This window comes from Pangasianodon hypophthalmus, chromosome 28 (genome assembly GCF_027358585.1).
Source record: "Pangasianodon hypophthalmus isolate fPanHyp1 chromosome 28, fPanHyp1.pri, whole genome shotgun sequence".
Taxonomy (NCBI): domain Eukaryota; kingdom Metazoa; phylum Chordata; class Actinopteri; order Siluriformes; family Pangasiidae; genus Pangasianodon; species Pangasianodon hypophthalmus.
The window spans coordinates 1,121,290-1,138,818 of NC_069737.1; the positions used below are offsets into that span (position 1 = coordinate 1,121,290).

General features: G+C 43.8%; 1 protein-coding gene across 1 annotated transcript; it reads left to right on the plus strand.

The window, feature by feature from the left end:
- Positions 1 to 1,636: 1,636 nt before the first annotated feature.
- On the plus strand, positions 1,637 to 4,747 carry LOC128317674 (putative C-type lectin domain family 20 member A). The gene is made up of 5 exons (XM_053231151.1): positions 1,637 to 1,676; positions 1,928 to 2,320; positions 2,578 to 2,919; positions 4,005 to 4,096; positions 4,571 to 4,747. Exons 1-5 carry the CDS (start codon positions 1,640 to 1,642, stop codon positions 4,670 to 4,672), a joined length of 966 nt encoding a protein of 321 aa, XP_053087126.1. The 5' UTR covers positions 1,637 to 1,639; the 3' UTR covers positions 4,673 to 4,747.
- The last annotated feature ends 12,782 nt before the right edge of the window (positions 4,748 to 17,529 follow it).

A 17,529-nucleotide genomic window follows, 5' to 3' on the forward strand; every position in this document is an offset into this window, starting at 1 on the left:
TTTGAGGAAAAGCAGTTTGTATTTTCATGCTGATAGACCTAGTGAGAGCTGAGATGGAAATCAGTCTCTGTGATTTAAATGATCTCCAAGTACAACTCTTTTGCATAAGATGGTATAACAAGTCCAGTTAAGCTTCTTTAGAAAGTCTGAGGATGTTACTGAAGATCTGAAACAGACCTAGGAGCAGCACTCAGATCTATCCTGTCTGTTTTAAATTTCAGGTAGGTTTCAGTGTTACTTCTTTGCTTAGATGGTTTTCTCATTCATTTAACTACTTTTTTAAGCTTTTATGCTATTGTAGTTATGTACACTTTGTATGAACTTTTATAAATTAAAATCCTGTTATGTTAGCTATCTGACAGATGTTAGCAGTGAAGCTGCACTCCAAACATAGTGATGTCATTCTTAGTAAATGAAAATGACTAGGGCATTGGCGTTAGTTCATAAGATAGAATTAATTAATTTTCAATACGTTTGTACCTTAAAGCTACAACAGCACATTGTTTTAGTACAGTTGAAAACATATTGATAAATGCCTAAGAGTAATTAATACTATAATTACTAATTATTGCATTAATAAAGTGTCTACAATAGTTGCTTAATTTTTTACTTCTATTATTTAACTTTCATTTGTTCTACTTGTTAAATATCTTTAATTACTTTTCATAAAGTACTTGCTAATGAATGACTAAAGACTTTTGTTAACATAAGTACAACTTGCAGATAAGTATCATGGACATCAATAAATTGTTAAGCAGTGCTTAATTGCTATTATTTCTATTTTAAGACACATTAATTAATACTTAAGTGTGTCGGAGTCAGAGTGTGTTTAAATTGAGCGTAATGTTTTACAAACCTGAAAAATGCATACATCAGTAATTACAGCATATATATATGCTAAAATTATTAAAGTTATTGTTATTTCAGCCATCTTCTGCAGTGCATTGGAGATTAAATAATGTATATGAGCTCAAAGTGCAGACTTTCAGCTTTAACGTGAAAGTATTTACATCCACATCAGGTGAGCTGGGTAGGAACTACACTTTTTGGCACACTCCATCCTGCTCATACAAATCATGCACAAATGTCCACGCTATGTGCACGTCTGTAGTTACATCTGAGCTCTGAATATTGATGTGCACAATTTCAGTATTAACTCCTCACTATACACTTAATCCTAAATACACCCTGTTCTGATTAATGTTTGAAATACTGAACAAATATTTTGTTATGCTGGTTTTGGCCACAAAATGGCTGACAGCCCTAGCATATCACGTGACTATAGTCACAGTCTCAAATTACTCATAAACATTCAAGAGTATCTCTATTTAAGTTCTGGTGTCTTTGTGTTCAGGGTTAAGCTGTTGTGGCTTGTTGTTCTGTGTGCCTATTATCCTGTGCGGTTCTTACTTCATGTTCATAGTTCAGTTTTATGATTCTAAGCTCTCTGTATTTGTTTTATTTGTGTTTTGTTTAATATAATTTAATTAATTTCCTGCACTTGTATCCGCCTCTTTCTCCACTCCCTGACAAAAAGCTTGATCCAAACATGCAGCAAGTTTCCTGAAATTTCATCAGGAATTAACTCTCCAAACCCAATGTAATGTAACCGATTTCTTTACCTAGCTGTTCAGCCACCATGAAGTTGGATCTGTTTCTTCTCCTTTATCTCAGTGGTGAGAGCATTTTTTAAATAAACAAATAAACCTCTTTTTTCTTGATAAAAAATTAAATTGTATATATTTCTTATTTTACTAATTTCAGTTCAGTGTCATTAAGGAAATGTCAACAAGGTCAAGTTAACACAGAAGCATGACTAGATTTCAGAATTGAATTTTATTCCTTTACTTTGAAACTTCACATTAAAAACAGAGATCTAATGATAAATGTCTACTGGGTGCATTCTTTAATAAATTATTGTTGACAGGCGTGGTGCCAATCACCGCCTCCATTCTGCAAACTACGCGTGGTCTGTATTTCATCAACCAGGCAGTGACATGGCCTGCTGCTCAGAATTACTGCAGGATGAAGTACACTGATCTGGCTAGGGTTATGGATGATAGTGTTTTGCTAAAACTAAGAGAAATGGCGGCAAGTAGAGGTCTGACAATGTGGCCTATCTGGATCGGCCTGTACAATGACTTTGACAGTTGGCGCTGGTCCTTTAATAACCTCCTACTGACAAACACAACTCCAATGAGTTGGTACCCTGGACAACTTGATAATTACAAAGGGGCTGAAGCATGTGGTGTAATCTTCGGTCCTGGGTACTGGAATGACTATAACTGCACAACACTGAACCCATTTATATGCTACAATGGTGAGTAAACATCCTGAATTTTAGTTTTCTTTTGTTTTATAACTTTTACACACACAGTAGCTATAAACCATATTTGCTATGAGCTCTCTACCTGTACAGATGAACTAACAAGATAAATGTGATAAATGTGTAGAAAAAATAAATAAGTAAAGATAAATTTGTAGAAAAAATGGGTAAGATTAAAAAATAAAATAATTTTTAAAACCAACTTGGAAAATTAATTTTACATTTGTTTTCTACCCATTTTGTTTTTACAGCTAGTAACAGTGGTGCTGGCAGGTTCGTCGGAGTCAGTAGTCCTCAGCTGACGTGGTCTGGAGCTCAGACTTACTGCCGAACATTTCACACTGATCTGGCCAGCGCACTCAACCAAACAGACAACGACCTGTTAGCGCACGTGGCGTCTCTACAGGGCCCTTCCTGGTTTGGCCTGTACAGGGACACGTGGAAGTGGCTGAACAATTCCAAAGCTTCAAACCTCCTGTGGGGTCCTGGACAGCCTGATAACTATAGACCTCAGGAGAACTGCGGGATGCTGTATGATGGACTGTTCGGTGATGAATCATGCACAAGCCAATACTATTTCTTCTGTGAATTCAGTGAGTGATCTTTTAATTGCCCTCCATGCCTTGTATAATATTTCACATTTTCCTTGCTAACTAAAGAAATTTTAATAATGCTATGAGCAAGTGAGCTTGCAGGGCATGACAAACCATCTTCCTTCTTCAAACCCTGTACTTGATTTAACTAGTGCCTTATTTGATTCAGATGTGTCTAGGTCACACTTTCAACATGATGAATTTATGTAGCGGAAGTAAAACTCAGCAATAAGCAACAACTAATTTATTATTAGGGGCCAAGCACTAGGTATTGATGCTGTGGCTAATAGCAAGCCAGTTTGCACTTTGGATCATTAAGCTCCGCCCACTTAGATTTTGAGCTAGTTTACATATGTGAAACCTACTTTTTCATTAACTAGTCCTAGGATTTATCTAACCTTTAACAAGTATGAAAAATAAACATCTCAGGAAACACAAGTCCAGCAGAGCTGAAACTTGGCAAACTGCATCTTTCTGCTAATCTGTAAGTTAGCTATTATTAGCTATTATTATTATATTATTAAAACATTATTATTAATAAGAATAACAACACATTTACTATATTTTTTACTTAGTGTTGCACACTTGCACTGTGTTTTGAAAATGCTGTATTACTCTGTTTGTGTCATAAGGGAAAGTCCAGGGAGAGGGATACAAAGTGCAGAACTTCTTTAATGCGGACAAAAACAACTAAAACAGACCAAATCACAGGAAATGAACCAAAAACTGGGACAACAAGGAGCTAAGCTAAAGCTAGGCAAAGCTAGGAAAGCTTAAACTTGAAAACCAGAACTATACACAGGGCAGATAGCAACAAATATCTCACCACAGACATAAACACAGGCACAAGCATAAGCTTAATATGCCAACAAAACAAAGAGGGAAAACACAGGACTTATATAAGGCAACAAATTAGAAAATACAAACAGGTGTGCATAATCAAAAGAGAAAATGGAGCAGACAACAAAAGAAAAAGTTCAAAAGGTGAACGTGGGTACCCTCTAGTGGTCTGGGGAGGAATTGTCCCTGGTGGCTGTGGCAGTGTGTGTGTGTGTGTGTGTGTGTGTGTGTGTGTGTGTGTGTAGTTCCACTAGTGAGGTGGCAGATAATAAAACTGCAGGTGAAGTCTGATGGGAATGTGTTTGATCCTGCTGTGCAGTCGTCCATTTTAGAGCAAGTGAGTAACACAATATCTTTAGAATTTTTGTGGGTTTTTTATTTTACTGCTCACATGGTACATCGATCTGATGCTAAACTCCATTTAGCTAAATTCTAACGCTTGAAAAAAGTTCACTAATTTTTAGTTTTTTGTAGATGAAGCTGTAAGGAAAGTTATGAGCACTAAGTGCCACTCCTCAAACAAACCTTACCTAAACCTTCTAAATTTTGCACACTCTCTGAACAGTCATTTTTTGTTCCAAGATATCACTGAGGAAATAGAGCTACCATAAAAAAAGAACATTTACCTTTATAGAGCGTAGAAAAAATATAGAAGCCTTAAGAAGGATCAGTGTGTCATATTTTTAGGATAGGGTTAGGGAAGGTTTAAGTCTTTTGTGAATACAGACCCTGGTCCATGAGGTGCAGCACATGTAAAATGAACAAATCAAATTTTATAATTCAGTTATAAAATTCAGATTTTTTTTTTTAGATGAAGCAGAAACTGAAGCAACATGGCATGCTGGAGAACACCACAGTGACCTGGAGGGTGCAGCCAGATGGAAACATCTTCTACAAGAAAAACAATAATTAGAGTGTGAACGCTAATCTCTGTAGATAGTCACATAGTAAACAGTAAAAAAAACACTACATAATATTTAGTGTAGCATTTGTTACTTATTAATGTGAAAGCCAACTTACGTGCAGCACAAATATAATAATCACATTCAGCATAATGATTAAAACAACTCTTGTGAATTTCCTAGAAGTTTCTGTATCATTGTCACTCACACCTGTTCGTAGTTTTCCCTGTGATTAGTTTGTGTGTTTAAACCCCTGTGTGCCTTTTTGGGGTGAAGTAATGTTCAGTGAAGTGTGGAGTTCAGAGTGTGTTCAATGTTTTGCTGCCTGTCTTTACCAAGCCTTTTGTTTCCGTACCTGCTACTGTGGTTCTTGATCTCATTCTGTCTCTTGTTTTTGTGTTTTTTGGATATCCCCTCAACACTGTTGTTTGTGGATCACCTGACCTCTGCCTGTTTCCTGTTTTTTGATTTTGACTCTCGTTTTGGATTTGTCTAAATAAATGCTTTTACTGCATTTGCATCCGTCTCAACTCCCGTTAGAAGAGAGATTACTTCACCTTCACTGTGGATGCAGCAGGAAAGCGAGAGGGTTGTACTGCCAGGATCACCATGCTGGCATTCAACTCAGTCCAGTTCCCAGCGCAAGACCAGCTCAAAGGTTTCCTGCTTCAGAGCCAATTTTATTTTGAGATCCAGTCGAACCCAAAGCCCGGCTGAGCTGCCCAGTGGGTGGAGCTTTTGGTCACCACGGGATCCATGGGCCTAGGCAGCATGGCAGAATTCATATCTCTCCTGAGAGTGATTTACGGGAAGGCTGACTTTAAATTTGATTTAGAAAATGTTCTGGGGAGGGCCAGTCTGTCAGCTGAACCCACTCAGCTGTTCAGTATCTATTACGAGGAGAGGAAAGCTGGAGATGAAGAGGAAGTGAAGTCTCCTGCTGAGGCCGATGAGGCAGCCTCCCCTGCAGAGCTCCCTCCAGAGCATCCAAAGCATAATTTATTTTCTTAAAATGAATTTGAAATTTTTTCAATTTCTTTCAGGACACAGTTCACTGTGTCCTAAAGTGTCATGATGAAATCACATTGATAAACATCTAACTCAATACTATTATTTTCAGTATATAATAATATCTGCTTACAACTTCACATTTACAGAGTACGGCACTAAACACTGTATAACACTGCAGCAGATTTGTCCTTGATGAACACTGTATAAACTAACTAACAGAATTCTGTTACTGTGTTTGTGAATGCAATGCTCATCCTGACCACTAGAGGGTGATTGTTTAGATAATTGTTTTAGAGTTTCCTATGTAATGAGACGTGTCAGGATTGTGTCAGGCCTGATTATATTGCCAATCCATTTGCATCTTGAGACCTGGTTGAGATTTTGAGGATTCTTTTCTGCCAATCATAAAGGATTTCTTTTCCTCTGAGAAAATTCAGATGGGGATATCGTCTTGCCTGGAGACATGATTGCAAATGATATGTGCAAGGATATGTTAGTAGTGTGAACTGACTGGAGTTTGTTGCCCTAATCTGTGTTTTTTTTTTCTTTTCTTTTCATATGAGGTGGGATTAAAGATCTCATCACAAAATAGACTTTTTCTCAAGTATCCTCTTTAACGGATTTGTTGAGCTAAGACTGTTCTGAACCTCAACTATTGGGACTTGCTCTCATATTTTCATTATGTAAAGTGTTTGATTGCCTTGGGTATGAAATATATCAATAAATGCCTTGGAAACTAATATGTGTGTCAAAGCTGGATGTCTATGCCCCCCTCCCTCCCCCCCTTTTTGTAGATGAGTAATTACCAAAATAATAGTTATAACAATATATTAACTTACAAACGTCATGCAGTTTGTTATAAATAATATTTACAGAGATATTGATCACACACCCCTACATACTGTATACAGCTTTCAGGCACAATGAAATTTTAGAAGGACTTTAATGTTTAGTAATTCATTATTTATAATCAACTAACAAAAATGAAACATTGCTTCAGGGTTTAATTAGTTTTATCTGGCAATAATTAAATGAAGCCTTTATTAAAATGTTTTTAACTTTATAACATTTATATAATATTATGCATTGTATAAAATGAATTTTAAAATTTCTACAGCAGTTATTCATTATTATTCATTAGGTTTTAAATATTATGCTACCAACTGCTTGCTTATAACTGGTTTATTTCCAAACTGTAAATTAATGTAATTTACGTTTCAGTCAATTCTAACAATAAAGATAAGCATTGAGCATTAAAATATACCTGTAATAGGAAAATCTGAAGGCTGGTGATTCTCCGGTTTAGATCTTCACTGCTTGCACACAACTCTCTACAAAGCTGATCTGCTTACTTCACCTGTCCTCTTAATGCTGGAAAGATTATGACATGTGATGCAGAGTGATTTCCATATTACTTTAACTTTCCCTTGGAATCGAGACTCCTTATTTAAACAAAACCAAATTCCTTCGGTTGCCTTTAGTGTGGAATTTCCATGTGCCAATAATACAACATTCAGCATGCACAATATTATCATGGCTGCTTTATAAAATCATCACTGCCTCTTCTTGGTAACTAGGAGGCAGCATTTTGGGGCAGTGAGATAAAATCTAACCCATTGGGAAACCAGAGGAAAAATATAGGGGCATCTTAATCGTAATTATTTCAAAATGATGGATCTACAAAGAACTACAGATCTAAAGAACTAAGGATCTACGTGATGTATTAAAGGCCAGAAACAGGTCAAGGTTAGATTCTTACACACCTTACAGTGTTAGGAAAAGCGCATTGTGACTATTTGCATATATTTTCTTGGCAAATAAAAAGTATCATTGTTTTCCAGTGCTGACTTAACGTGCAAAACTAGCCTTCACACTGGACTCTACATTATAAAAACAAACAGTTTTATATAGGAAAAGAAATGTTACCTAAGACCAGCAATCAGTGGTCCCGGTCTAAATGTCACAGAAAGTGTATCTTATTACACAGATGATGGAAATTAAATACTACATTACATCCTAATATCAGTACAAAACTGTACAACTTTAAGCCACATTGCACTTTGTTTAAATAACAAACTTCTGTACATTATATTATAGAAATAAAATTTAATCCTGGAAGACCATGATGTAACGCCTCGTCCGAAGCGGGTTGTGTAGGATCCATCAGCAGAGATCAAAGCAGATAAATCCGAAATGGCAGGCAAATACACAATCAGGAAACGAGAGCAAAAGTCCGAAAAAAACAGGAAGTCAATCAGCGAGAAAATATAATCCAAAATCGCAAGGCAAAGGCAAAAATCAGAAAAACAAACCAGGGTCATACACATGAAGAAAACCGTAAACAATGCAAAAGAAAACGCTCAGTAATGTCCCGAAAACAATACTTCACGTCCTCATGTGGTGAACGCACTGCTTAAATGTCCCTGAAAACCCCGGAAGTGTTTCTCAAGCGTGGAGTCAAAACTCAGGTGAGGGCTCCCTCTGGCGGGCAGGTGCCGGTGGTGATGTTACAGAGCCCCCCCCTCTAGGAACACCTCCTGGTGTTCTACGACGTGGACGGCCCCGGGGTCGCGGAGCGGGCCGATTGGGGTGGAGGCGATGGAAATCCTCTACTAAAGAGGGGTCCAGGATGTCATCCGCATTTACCCAGGAACGTTCTTCAGGTCCGTACCCCTCCCAGTCCACCAGATACTGTAACTGGTTACCATGGCGGCCAGAGTTGAGGAGCGCGCTCACCCTGTAGGCTGGGGCCCCGTCAATATCGAGCAGTGGCGGTGGATCATTCTCTGTGGTCGAATTGTCCAGGCGGGGGCATGCTGGTTTGAGCAGGGACACGTGGAAGGTGGGGGAAATTCGATACGAGGCAGGAAGTCGCAGTTGGTAAGTCACTGGGTTCACTTGGCGGACGATGCGGAAGGGGCCAATGAATCGTGGGCTCAGCTTGCGGCAGGGTAGCCTCATTCTGAGATTTTGTGTAGATAACCAGACCCTTTGGCCCACCTGGAACCTGGGATGTGGCCGTCTGCGACGGTCCGCCTGTATCCTTTGACGTCGTATGGCTCGTTGCAGGCGGACATGGGCGCTTTCCCAGACCTCCTGGCTGTGGCGGACCCAGTCATCTACGGCAGGAACGTCAGAAGGTTCTCCTGACCAGGGAAACAGAGGAGGTTGATACCCCAGAATACACTGGAATGGAGTGAGTCCTGTGGATGAGTGGATGAGCGAGTTTTGGGCATACTCTGCCCACGGGAGAAACTCACTCCAGCGCTGTTGTTCCCGACTGCAGTAGGAGCGGAGGTACCTGCCGATTTCCTGATTTAAATGCTCGGTCTGTCCATTAGACTGTGGATGGTACCCAGAACTGAGGCTTATGTTGACCCCTAAATGGGTCCAAAAGGCTCTCCAGACTCTGAACGTGAACTGCGGGCCTCGATCGGACACGATATCTTCAGGAAGGCCGTAGGTACAAAAAATGTGGTGAAATACTGTTGTCACTGTTTCCATGGCTGTGGGTAGGCCTTTGAGAGGGACCAGTCGGCAGGCCTTAGAGAACCTGTCGATGGCAACTAGGATCGTGGTGTATCCTGCCGAACTAGGGAGGTCGGTCACAAAATCTATGGCCATGTGAGACCAGGGACGCCTGGGAATGGGCAGGGGTTCTAACAAACCCATGGGGAGCTGGCGGCTGGTTCGAGACTGCGCACAGGTACTGCAGGTTCCCACGTACTCCTCTACATCTTGTGCCAGTGCGGGCCACCAAAATCGGTTGCTAATCAGGGCTGTTGTGCGCCGGATACCGGGGTGGCCGGAGCTGGGCGCCTCGTGGACCCATTGCATTACTCTCGGACGTAGTGAGGTAGGTACGAAGAGTTTCGTGGGTGGGCAGGCTGGTGGTGGGGGTTCGTTGCTCTGGGCGCGCTGGATCTCTTCCATGATGTCCCACCTGATTGGTGCGAGTACTGTGGTGGATGGTAGTATCGGCTCCGGGCTGCTGGGCGAGTTTATGGGGTCGTGACGCCGGGATAGTGCATCAGCCTTGCTGTTCTTAGTGCCTGGTCGATATATGACTGAGAACCTGAACCGGGTGAAGAATAGGGCCCATCGAGCCTGTCTTGGGTTCAGTCTCTTAGCGTTGCGTAGATATTCCAAGATCCGGTGGTCTGTCAATACTAAGAACGGGTGGCATGCTCCTTCCAGCCAATGCCGCCATTCTACTAATGCCTCCTTAATGGAAAGGAGCTCCCGATTGCCGACATCATAATTAACTTCGGCTGGAGTTAGTTTACGTGAGAAGTAGGCACACGGATGAACTTTCCCTGGGTTTCCCTGGCTTTCTGATAGTACGGCCCCTATCCCGCAGCTGGAGGCATCCACCTCAACGATGAAGGGCAGGCTGGGGTCTGGGTGCCTCAAGATCGGTGCTGTAGTAAAACTTGACTTTAGCTGGTTGAAGGCGGATCGGGCCTGTTCATTCCAATGGAGGCATCGTGGTTTGCCTCGCAGGAGTGATGTCATAGGGTTAGCGATGCTGTAGTTTCTTATGAATCGCCGGTAAAAGTTTGCGAACCCCAGGAACCTCTGAAATTCTTTGATCGTGGTAGGTTCGGGCCAGTCCGCGACCGCCTTGACTTTGCCGCCGTCCATCTCTACCCCCTTCTTCGAGATGACATAACCCAGAAAGGTGATAGAGTCTCGGTGGAATTCGCATTTTGCGGCCTTGACGTATAACTGATGTTTCAGCAGCCGAGTGAGGACTGTTCTAACATGGTGGATGTGTTCGTCTTAGGTGGACGAGTAGATAAGAATGTCGTCGATGTAGGTGATGACGTAGTGATGGAGTACATCCCTGAAAATTTCGTTAATGAATGACTGAAATACTGCTGGCGCGTTGGTTAGTCCATATGGCATCACGAGATATTCATAGTGCCCCCTGGTATTCATGAGGTATGGAGATGTTCGTTGGTGTGTCAGGGCTTTCAGTGGAGGTCACGAGACATGGCAGTGACTGAACCCTGCGAAGACAGTGATTTTGGCAGTGGGGTGACCAGCTAACTAATTCTCCCTCCTTCCAGGACACAACGGGGTTATGGAGTTGCAGCCAGGGAAAACCCAGGATGATGGGATTCGAAGGAGTGGGGATGTAAAATGATGTAAAATGCTGTCTCCTCATAGTGAAGTAGGCCAACCTGTAGGGTGAGCAGATGGGTTTGATGGGTGATGAGGCCTCCCCCGATGGGACGATTGTCGACGGCCGTCACTCGCAAGGGTGGTTCGCATGGCAGTGTGGGGAGATGAAGGTCCTCTGCGAGCTGTTGGTCAATCAGGTTGACGGCCGCCCCGGAATCCACTGGCGCTGGAACCACAATGGTACCCTGAGTGTAATGCACAGTAACTTTCAGTGTCATACAGGAAGATACGAAATCGCTTCTCACCTTGGAGGTAGATGGTTTCTCGGGACAGTTGCTAACCCGGTGGCCAGCTCCCCCGCAGTAGAAACAGAGGTTTCGGCATACCCGACGTTGATGCTCGTCCTGAGAGACTCTGGTGCCGCCCAGCTGCATAGGCTCCGGCCCCTCCTCCCGTGGTCTGCAGTGGTCCTCCCGAAACCGGGATTCATAGTGTGGGCGAGACATGCGTCGTTGTTGGCGGAGGAGGTTGTCCAGACGAATAGCCTTGGTGATATATTCAGACAGTGTAACGTCCGTGCTGTGGCAGGCCAACTCGGCCTGTAAAGCCGGCCGTAATCCCTCCCGAAATACCGCTAGCAGGGCAGGATCATTCCACCCACTTTGGGCCGCTAGGGTACGAAATTTTACGGCGTAGTCAGCCGCCGGCTTGGTGCCTTGACGTAACTCCAAAAGTTGAACAGCCACGTCACGCCCCCCTGCTGGGTATTCAAACACATCACGGATTAGCCCAGAGAAGTAAGCAAAGGAGGTTTTTACCTGGGGGTCAGTGTCCCAGACGGCCGAGGCCCAGTCCAGTGCTCTCCCTGTGAGCAGAGACAGGAGGAAGGCACACTTGGTGTTCTCCTCTCGGTATGCCAGGGGTTGGAAAGCGAAAAAAATTCGCGCATTGCCGTAGAAATCCTCGGCAGTGTTCCGCGGAGCCGTCAAATTTTTCTGGGAGCGCCATCCAGGCCGATTTGCCGTGGATTGGCGTGGTGACAGTAGGGGGCTCGCCGCTGCTTGCTGGAGATGTTCGTGGGCGGCCTGTAGCGCCGCGAGTTGCTCCTGATACGCACGAATGATGGTGCCTTGGCGGGCCACCACCGCCTGGAAACTCGCGCGCTCTGCTGGATCCAAAGATGGCGAAGTATTCTGTGGTGACGTTACACATGACATGGCCCAGTTCAATGATTTCCTGCACATAATCTCATCAACACACCCTTCCTAAGGTTAACCAAGGAGTGGCAGTGTGTGTTAGATCATCAAATACATTTATATTACATTTACATTTATGACATTTGACAGATGCCCTTATCCAGAGCGACTTCCAGCAGTGCTTTGAAGTCTCTAACAATAAATACATCCTGATACTGGTTCACTAGGTCACGGACTAAGAACACCATCAGTCTAAAAACTCTGTTGGGCAGGTAATATAGTAAGAAATCACACTTAAAACACAATTTTTTAAGTTCTTTTAAGTTTAAGTTTGAAGACCGCCAGTGATTCAGCTGTTTGGACATCTAGGGGAAGTTCAAGGACAGTTGATTGTCTATGTTTACCCCAAGGGTGCGTGCAGTAGCTGAAGGTGAGATCTCAAGTTCAAGTTCAAGTGGAGTTTATTGTCATTTCAGCCATATACAAGTACATAGTGAAACGAAACAACGTTTCTCCAGGACCAAGGTGCTACAGAAGACAAACACAGAATGACATAGAACTACAAGGGACATAAATTATACAATACAGTGCACAAGTACAAACAAGTGCAGACAACACAAGACAGTACAATGACTACTGGGACAGACAATGGGCATAGTAAGTCCCAGTGCAGTGCCGACCAGTACACAGTTCTGTTTAAAGTGAACCTAGTGACAATAGTGCAAATAGTACAAGAGTACAAAACAAGTAGCTGAAATAGTGTAAACATAAGTGTAAACATAAGAGTAGCAGTCTATGTACAGTATGATATAATGAGTAATGTAGCAGCATAAACATGTGCAAAAACTTGCAAAAAAATTGCAGAGAGTACCCTGATGATCTTCTCAGCTGTCCTCACTATCCACTGGAGGGTCTTGCAATCCGAGACGGTGCAATTCCCAAACCAGGCAGTGATGCAGCTGCTCAGGATGCTCTCGATAGTCCCTCTGTAGAACATGGTTAGGATGGGGGGTGGGGGGGGGTGGGGGTCCTTCGCAGAAAGTAGAGACTCTGCTGGGCTTTCTTCATTACGGAACTGGCGTTGAGCGACCAGGTGAGGTTCTCCACCAGCTGAACACCAAGAAACTTGGTGCTCTTGATGATCTCCACGGAGGTGCCGCCGATGTTCAGCGGAGAGTGGTCTCTCTGTGCTCTTCTGAAGTCAACAACCATCTCTTTAGTTTTGTCCACGGTCAGAGACAAGTTGTTGGCTCTGCACCAGTCCGTTAGCTGCTGCAACTCCTCTCTGTATGCTGACTCATTGTTCTTGCTGATGAGACCCACCACGGTCGTGTCATCGGCGAACTTGATGATGTGGTTCGAGCTGTGCATTGCTACACAGTCGTGAGTCAGCAGAGTGAACAGCAGTGGACTGAGCACACAGCCCTGTGGGGCCCCAGTGCTCAGTGTGGTGGTGTTGGAGATGCTGTTCCCGATCCGGACTGACTGAGGTCTCCCAGTCAGGAAGTCCAGGATCCAGTTGCAGAGGGAGGTGTTCAGGCCCAGCAGGTTCAGCTTTCCAATCAGGTGCTGAGGAATGATTGTGTTGAATGCTGAACTGAAGTCTATGAACAGTATTCGAACATGTGTGTCTTTATTGCCCAGGTGGGTGAGGGCCAGATGGAGGGTGGTGGTGGTGGCGTCATCTGTTGAGCGGTTGGGACGGTAAGCGAATTGCAGGGGGTCCAGTGATGGGGGCAGCAGGGTCTTGATGTGCCTCATGACGAGCCTCTCGAAGCACTTCATGGTGATGGGTGTGAGTGCAACGGGATGGTAGTCGTTGAGGCAGGACACTGGAGACTTCTTTGGCACGGGGACGATGGTGGTGGCCTTGAAGCACGTCGGAACAACGGTGCTGCTCAGGGAGGTGTTGAAGATGTCAGTGAAAACATCTGCCAACTGGTCTGCACATCCCCTGAGCACCCTGCCAGGAATGTTGTCTGGTCCAGCAGCCTTCCGCGGGTTGACTCTGTGTAGAGCCTTCCTCACATTGGCCGTGGTTAGACACAGCACCTGGTCATTGGGAGGAGGGGTGGTCTTCCTCGCCGCCACGCCATTCTGTGCCTCAAACCGAGCGTAGAAGATGTTCAGCGCATCAGGCGTTCAGGCATCACTGTCACAGGCAGGTGGTGTTGTCCTGTAGTTGGTGATGGCCTGGATGCCCTGCCACATGCGCTGTGTGTCTCTGCTGGCCTTGAAGTGGCTGTGGATTCTCTGAGCGTGTGCGCGCTTTGCCTCTCTGATGGCCCAGCACAGTTTGGCCCTCGCTGTTCTTAGGGCCACCTTATCGCCTGCTCTGAAGGCGGAGTCTCGGGTCCTCAGTAGCGCACACACCTCTGCAGTCATCCACGGCTTCTGGATGGAGCGTGTGGTGATGGTCTTGGAGGCGGTGACGTCATCAATGCACTTGCTGATATAGCTAGTCACTGATGTCGCGTATTCCTCCAAGTTGGTGAAGTCGCTGTCAGTTGCCGCTTCCCTGAACATGTGCCAGTCAGTGTGTTCAAAACAGTCCTGAAAAGCAGAGATGGCTCCTGCTGGCCAGGTTTTCACCTGCTTCAGAACCGGTTTGGAGCGTCTGACTAGCGGTCTGTATGCTGGGATTAGTATAACAGAGATGTGGTCTGAGTAGCCGAGGTGGGGGCGGGGCTCCGCCCGGGACGCGCTGGGGATGTTTGTGTAAACAAGGTCCAGCGTGTTCTTCCATCTCATTGCAAAGTCCACATGCTGATGAAATTTAGGGAGCACTGACTTGAGATTTGCATGGTTGAAATCTCCGGCAAAAATAAACAGTCCATCAGGGTTTGAATTCTGCAGCTCACTAATAGCTCCATACAGTACACAGAGCGCGTCTTTAGCGTTAGCGCTGGGGGGAATGTATACACCGATTATGAGAGCAGTGGTGAATTCCTGTGTTAAATAAAATGGTCTGCATCTAACAGTCACAAACTCCACCAGCGATGAGAAGTAACTAGAAACTAGCACCGAGTTCTTGCACCATTCCGTGCTGATGCAAACACACAAGCCGCCGCCGCGAGCCTTAACACACAGAGCTGTGTTTCTGCCGGCTCGAAACGAGGCTAGCCCGTGTAGCTGAATGACGGCGTCCGGAACTCTGCCGCTGAGCCACGTCTCCTTGAAAACAAAGACGCAGCAGTCTCTAAACTCATGCCGAGTTTGATAGTTGTCTGATAGTTGTCCAGGGAGATTGCAAGATCCTGACGTTGGGATGAATCACCTTGGATGAACAGCAGTTCAGTTTTGCTGGGATTAAGTTACAGTTCATGAAGAGATGTCTGCCAGACATGCTGAGATCTGAGCAGAAACATGGGTGTCTGAGGGAGGAAGGGGAGGATGAGTTGAGTGTCATCCGCATAGCAGTGGTATGAAAACCCATGTGAGGACATGACCGCACCAAGAGATCGAGTATAGAGGGAGAACAGAAGAAGGCCAAGTATTGAGCCTTGTGGGACACCAGTGGAGAGTCAGATGTGGATCCCCTCCATTTCACCTGATATGACCGACCTTCCAGGTAGGAAGGTAACCATTGCCAAGCTGCACCCCGAATTCCAAGACTTATGTGGGTGGAGGAGAGAGTCTTGTGGTTGACTGTGTCAAACGCTGCTGAAAGGTCAAGGAGGATGAGGCAGCATGTAGCTTCTCAGTGACAGCCAAAAGGGCAGTATCTGTGAAGTGTGCAGCTTTGAAGCCAGACTGGTTAGGATCTTGGAGGCTGTTCTGTGAGAGATGGAGAGACAGTTGACAGTTGTAGACAGTGCATTCGAGGATTTTAGAAAGAAAAGAGAGAAGTGATACCAGTCGTTAGTTGCTGATGTCAGTGGGATCGAGAGTAGGTTTCTTCAGGATGGGAATAACCCTTGCTCACTTGAATGCAGTTGGTACATGACCAGATGTTATGAAGCCATTGATGATAGTGATGAAGGGGAGGAGGTCTTGTGAGATGGTCTGGAGCATTGTGGAAAAGATTGGATCCATTGGGCAGGGGGAGGGATTGCAGGATCTCTTCTGATGCTAGACTAGAAAAATGTACCAGTTAAGGAGAAATGGAATCCTGAGTGTGTAGTGTAGGAGTTGGGGTAGAAGTGAGGGTCTGGCAGATTTTTTCAATCTTCTCATCATAAAAAGTGGCACTGATATCTACATTTCTACTTTTAAACATTGTCCCACACTATTTCCATAGTATTGTGCTCATCATCATAGTTCCTGGCATGTAGTTGAGCCCGTAGTCAGAAGCTCCGGACAAAGCTAGAAATGTCCAGCAGTCAGAATGTAAATGCTGGGAATTGGAGTCAAATGTCCTCCAAATTTTCTAAAGTGGTTTGGGCACCTTACAAGGATGGCCCCTGGTCGGCTCCTGCTAGAGATGTAGCAGGCATGTTCAGTTGGATGGCTTTCTCGTACTCATTTGTCTTTAAATACTTGTTTTTCAACTTCTATGGTGTTGTAGTTGTGGAAACCACCAGGAGGATCTGGAATCTGTGGCTGGAGAAAGAGAAATCTGGACTGACCTTCTCAGCCTGCTGCCACCACAGTGACCACCACTAGAAAAAGTGGAAGGAAAAGAAATAAAAATGAATCAGTAGTTATGATATACTCTGTATTATCTAGACTGGAATAACATAACATTAATGTTATAAACATTTCCTTATTAGGGTACACAATTATACCTACAGTATATGGTGATACACCCATGATACAGTATGTGACATGATATGGCCCTTATTCATCAAAATTGTGTATGTTCAAATCTGCTCATAAAAATGAGTGTAGAGTAAATTCCACTGACAGATACCTTTATCTTTGGTGCGTCTGTCAAACTCACGTCTAGTTGGAGTGTATGTAAATGCTCAATTTGCAGTTAAAGAATAAAAAATATCAAAATCATTATAGCATTAACAGTAGAACAAAACAGCAGCTTGTCTTATGAGTCACCCCAAGAACAGAATAGACTTTTTATTTATTCTAATTTAGTATGTCAGAAACTGTCATGTATTTTTATAGAATTTATTTAACGAATCATGATCTGAAAATGTTGAACTCATGTTCTCTGTTTTCATTTTGTGGAGAACAGGTTTGTATTTGTATATGTCCTAGAGGAAGGTGAGATGGAAATTATGTAAATCATCTCCATTATATAAATCGTCAAGAACTACTGCTTGATATAAAATGGTATAATGCGGCATCAATACATGGCTGTGGATTTAATAAAGTCAGAGAAATATTGACAGATGTTCATGAAAATGAATACTGCATTGGTGTTATTTCATGACCTAGCATGAGTTTTACACACAGTTTGAGGAGAGCCAGTCTGGAAATGCTGACCTCATGTCCTCTGTTTGACAGGAAAAGGTCTGTATGTCATTGTCCTAGAGAAAGGTGAGATGGAAATCAGTTTCAATGATGTCCATAAAGTACTACTCTTTTGCATAAAATGTTATAATAAGGCATTATCATTTGCTTATGGAGTTTAGAAT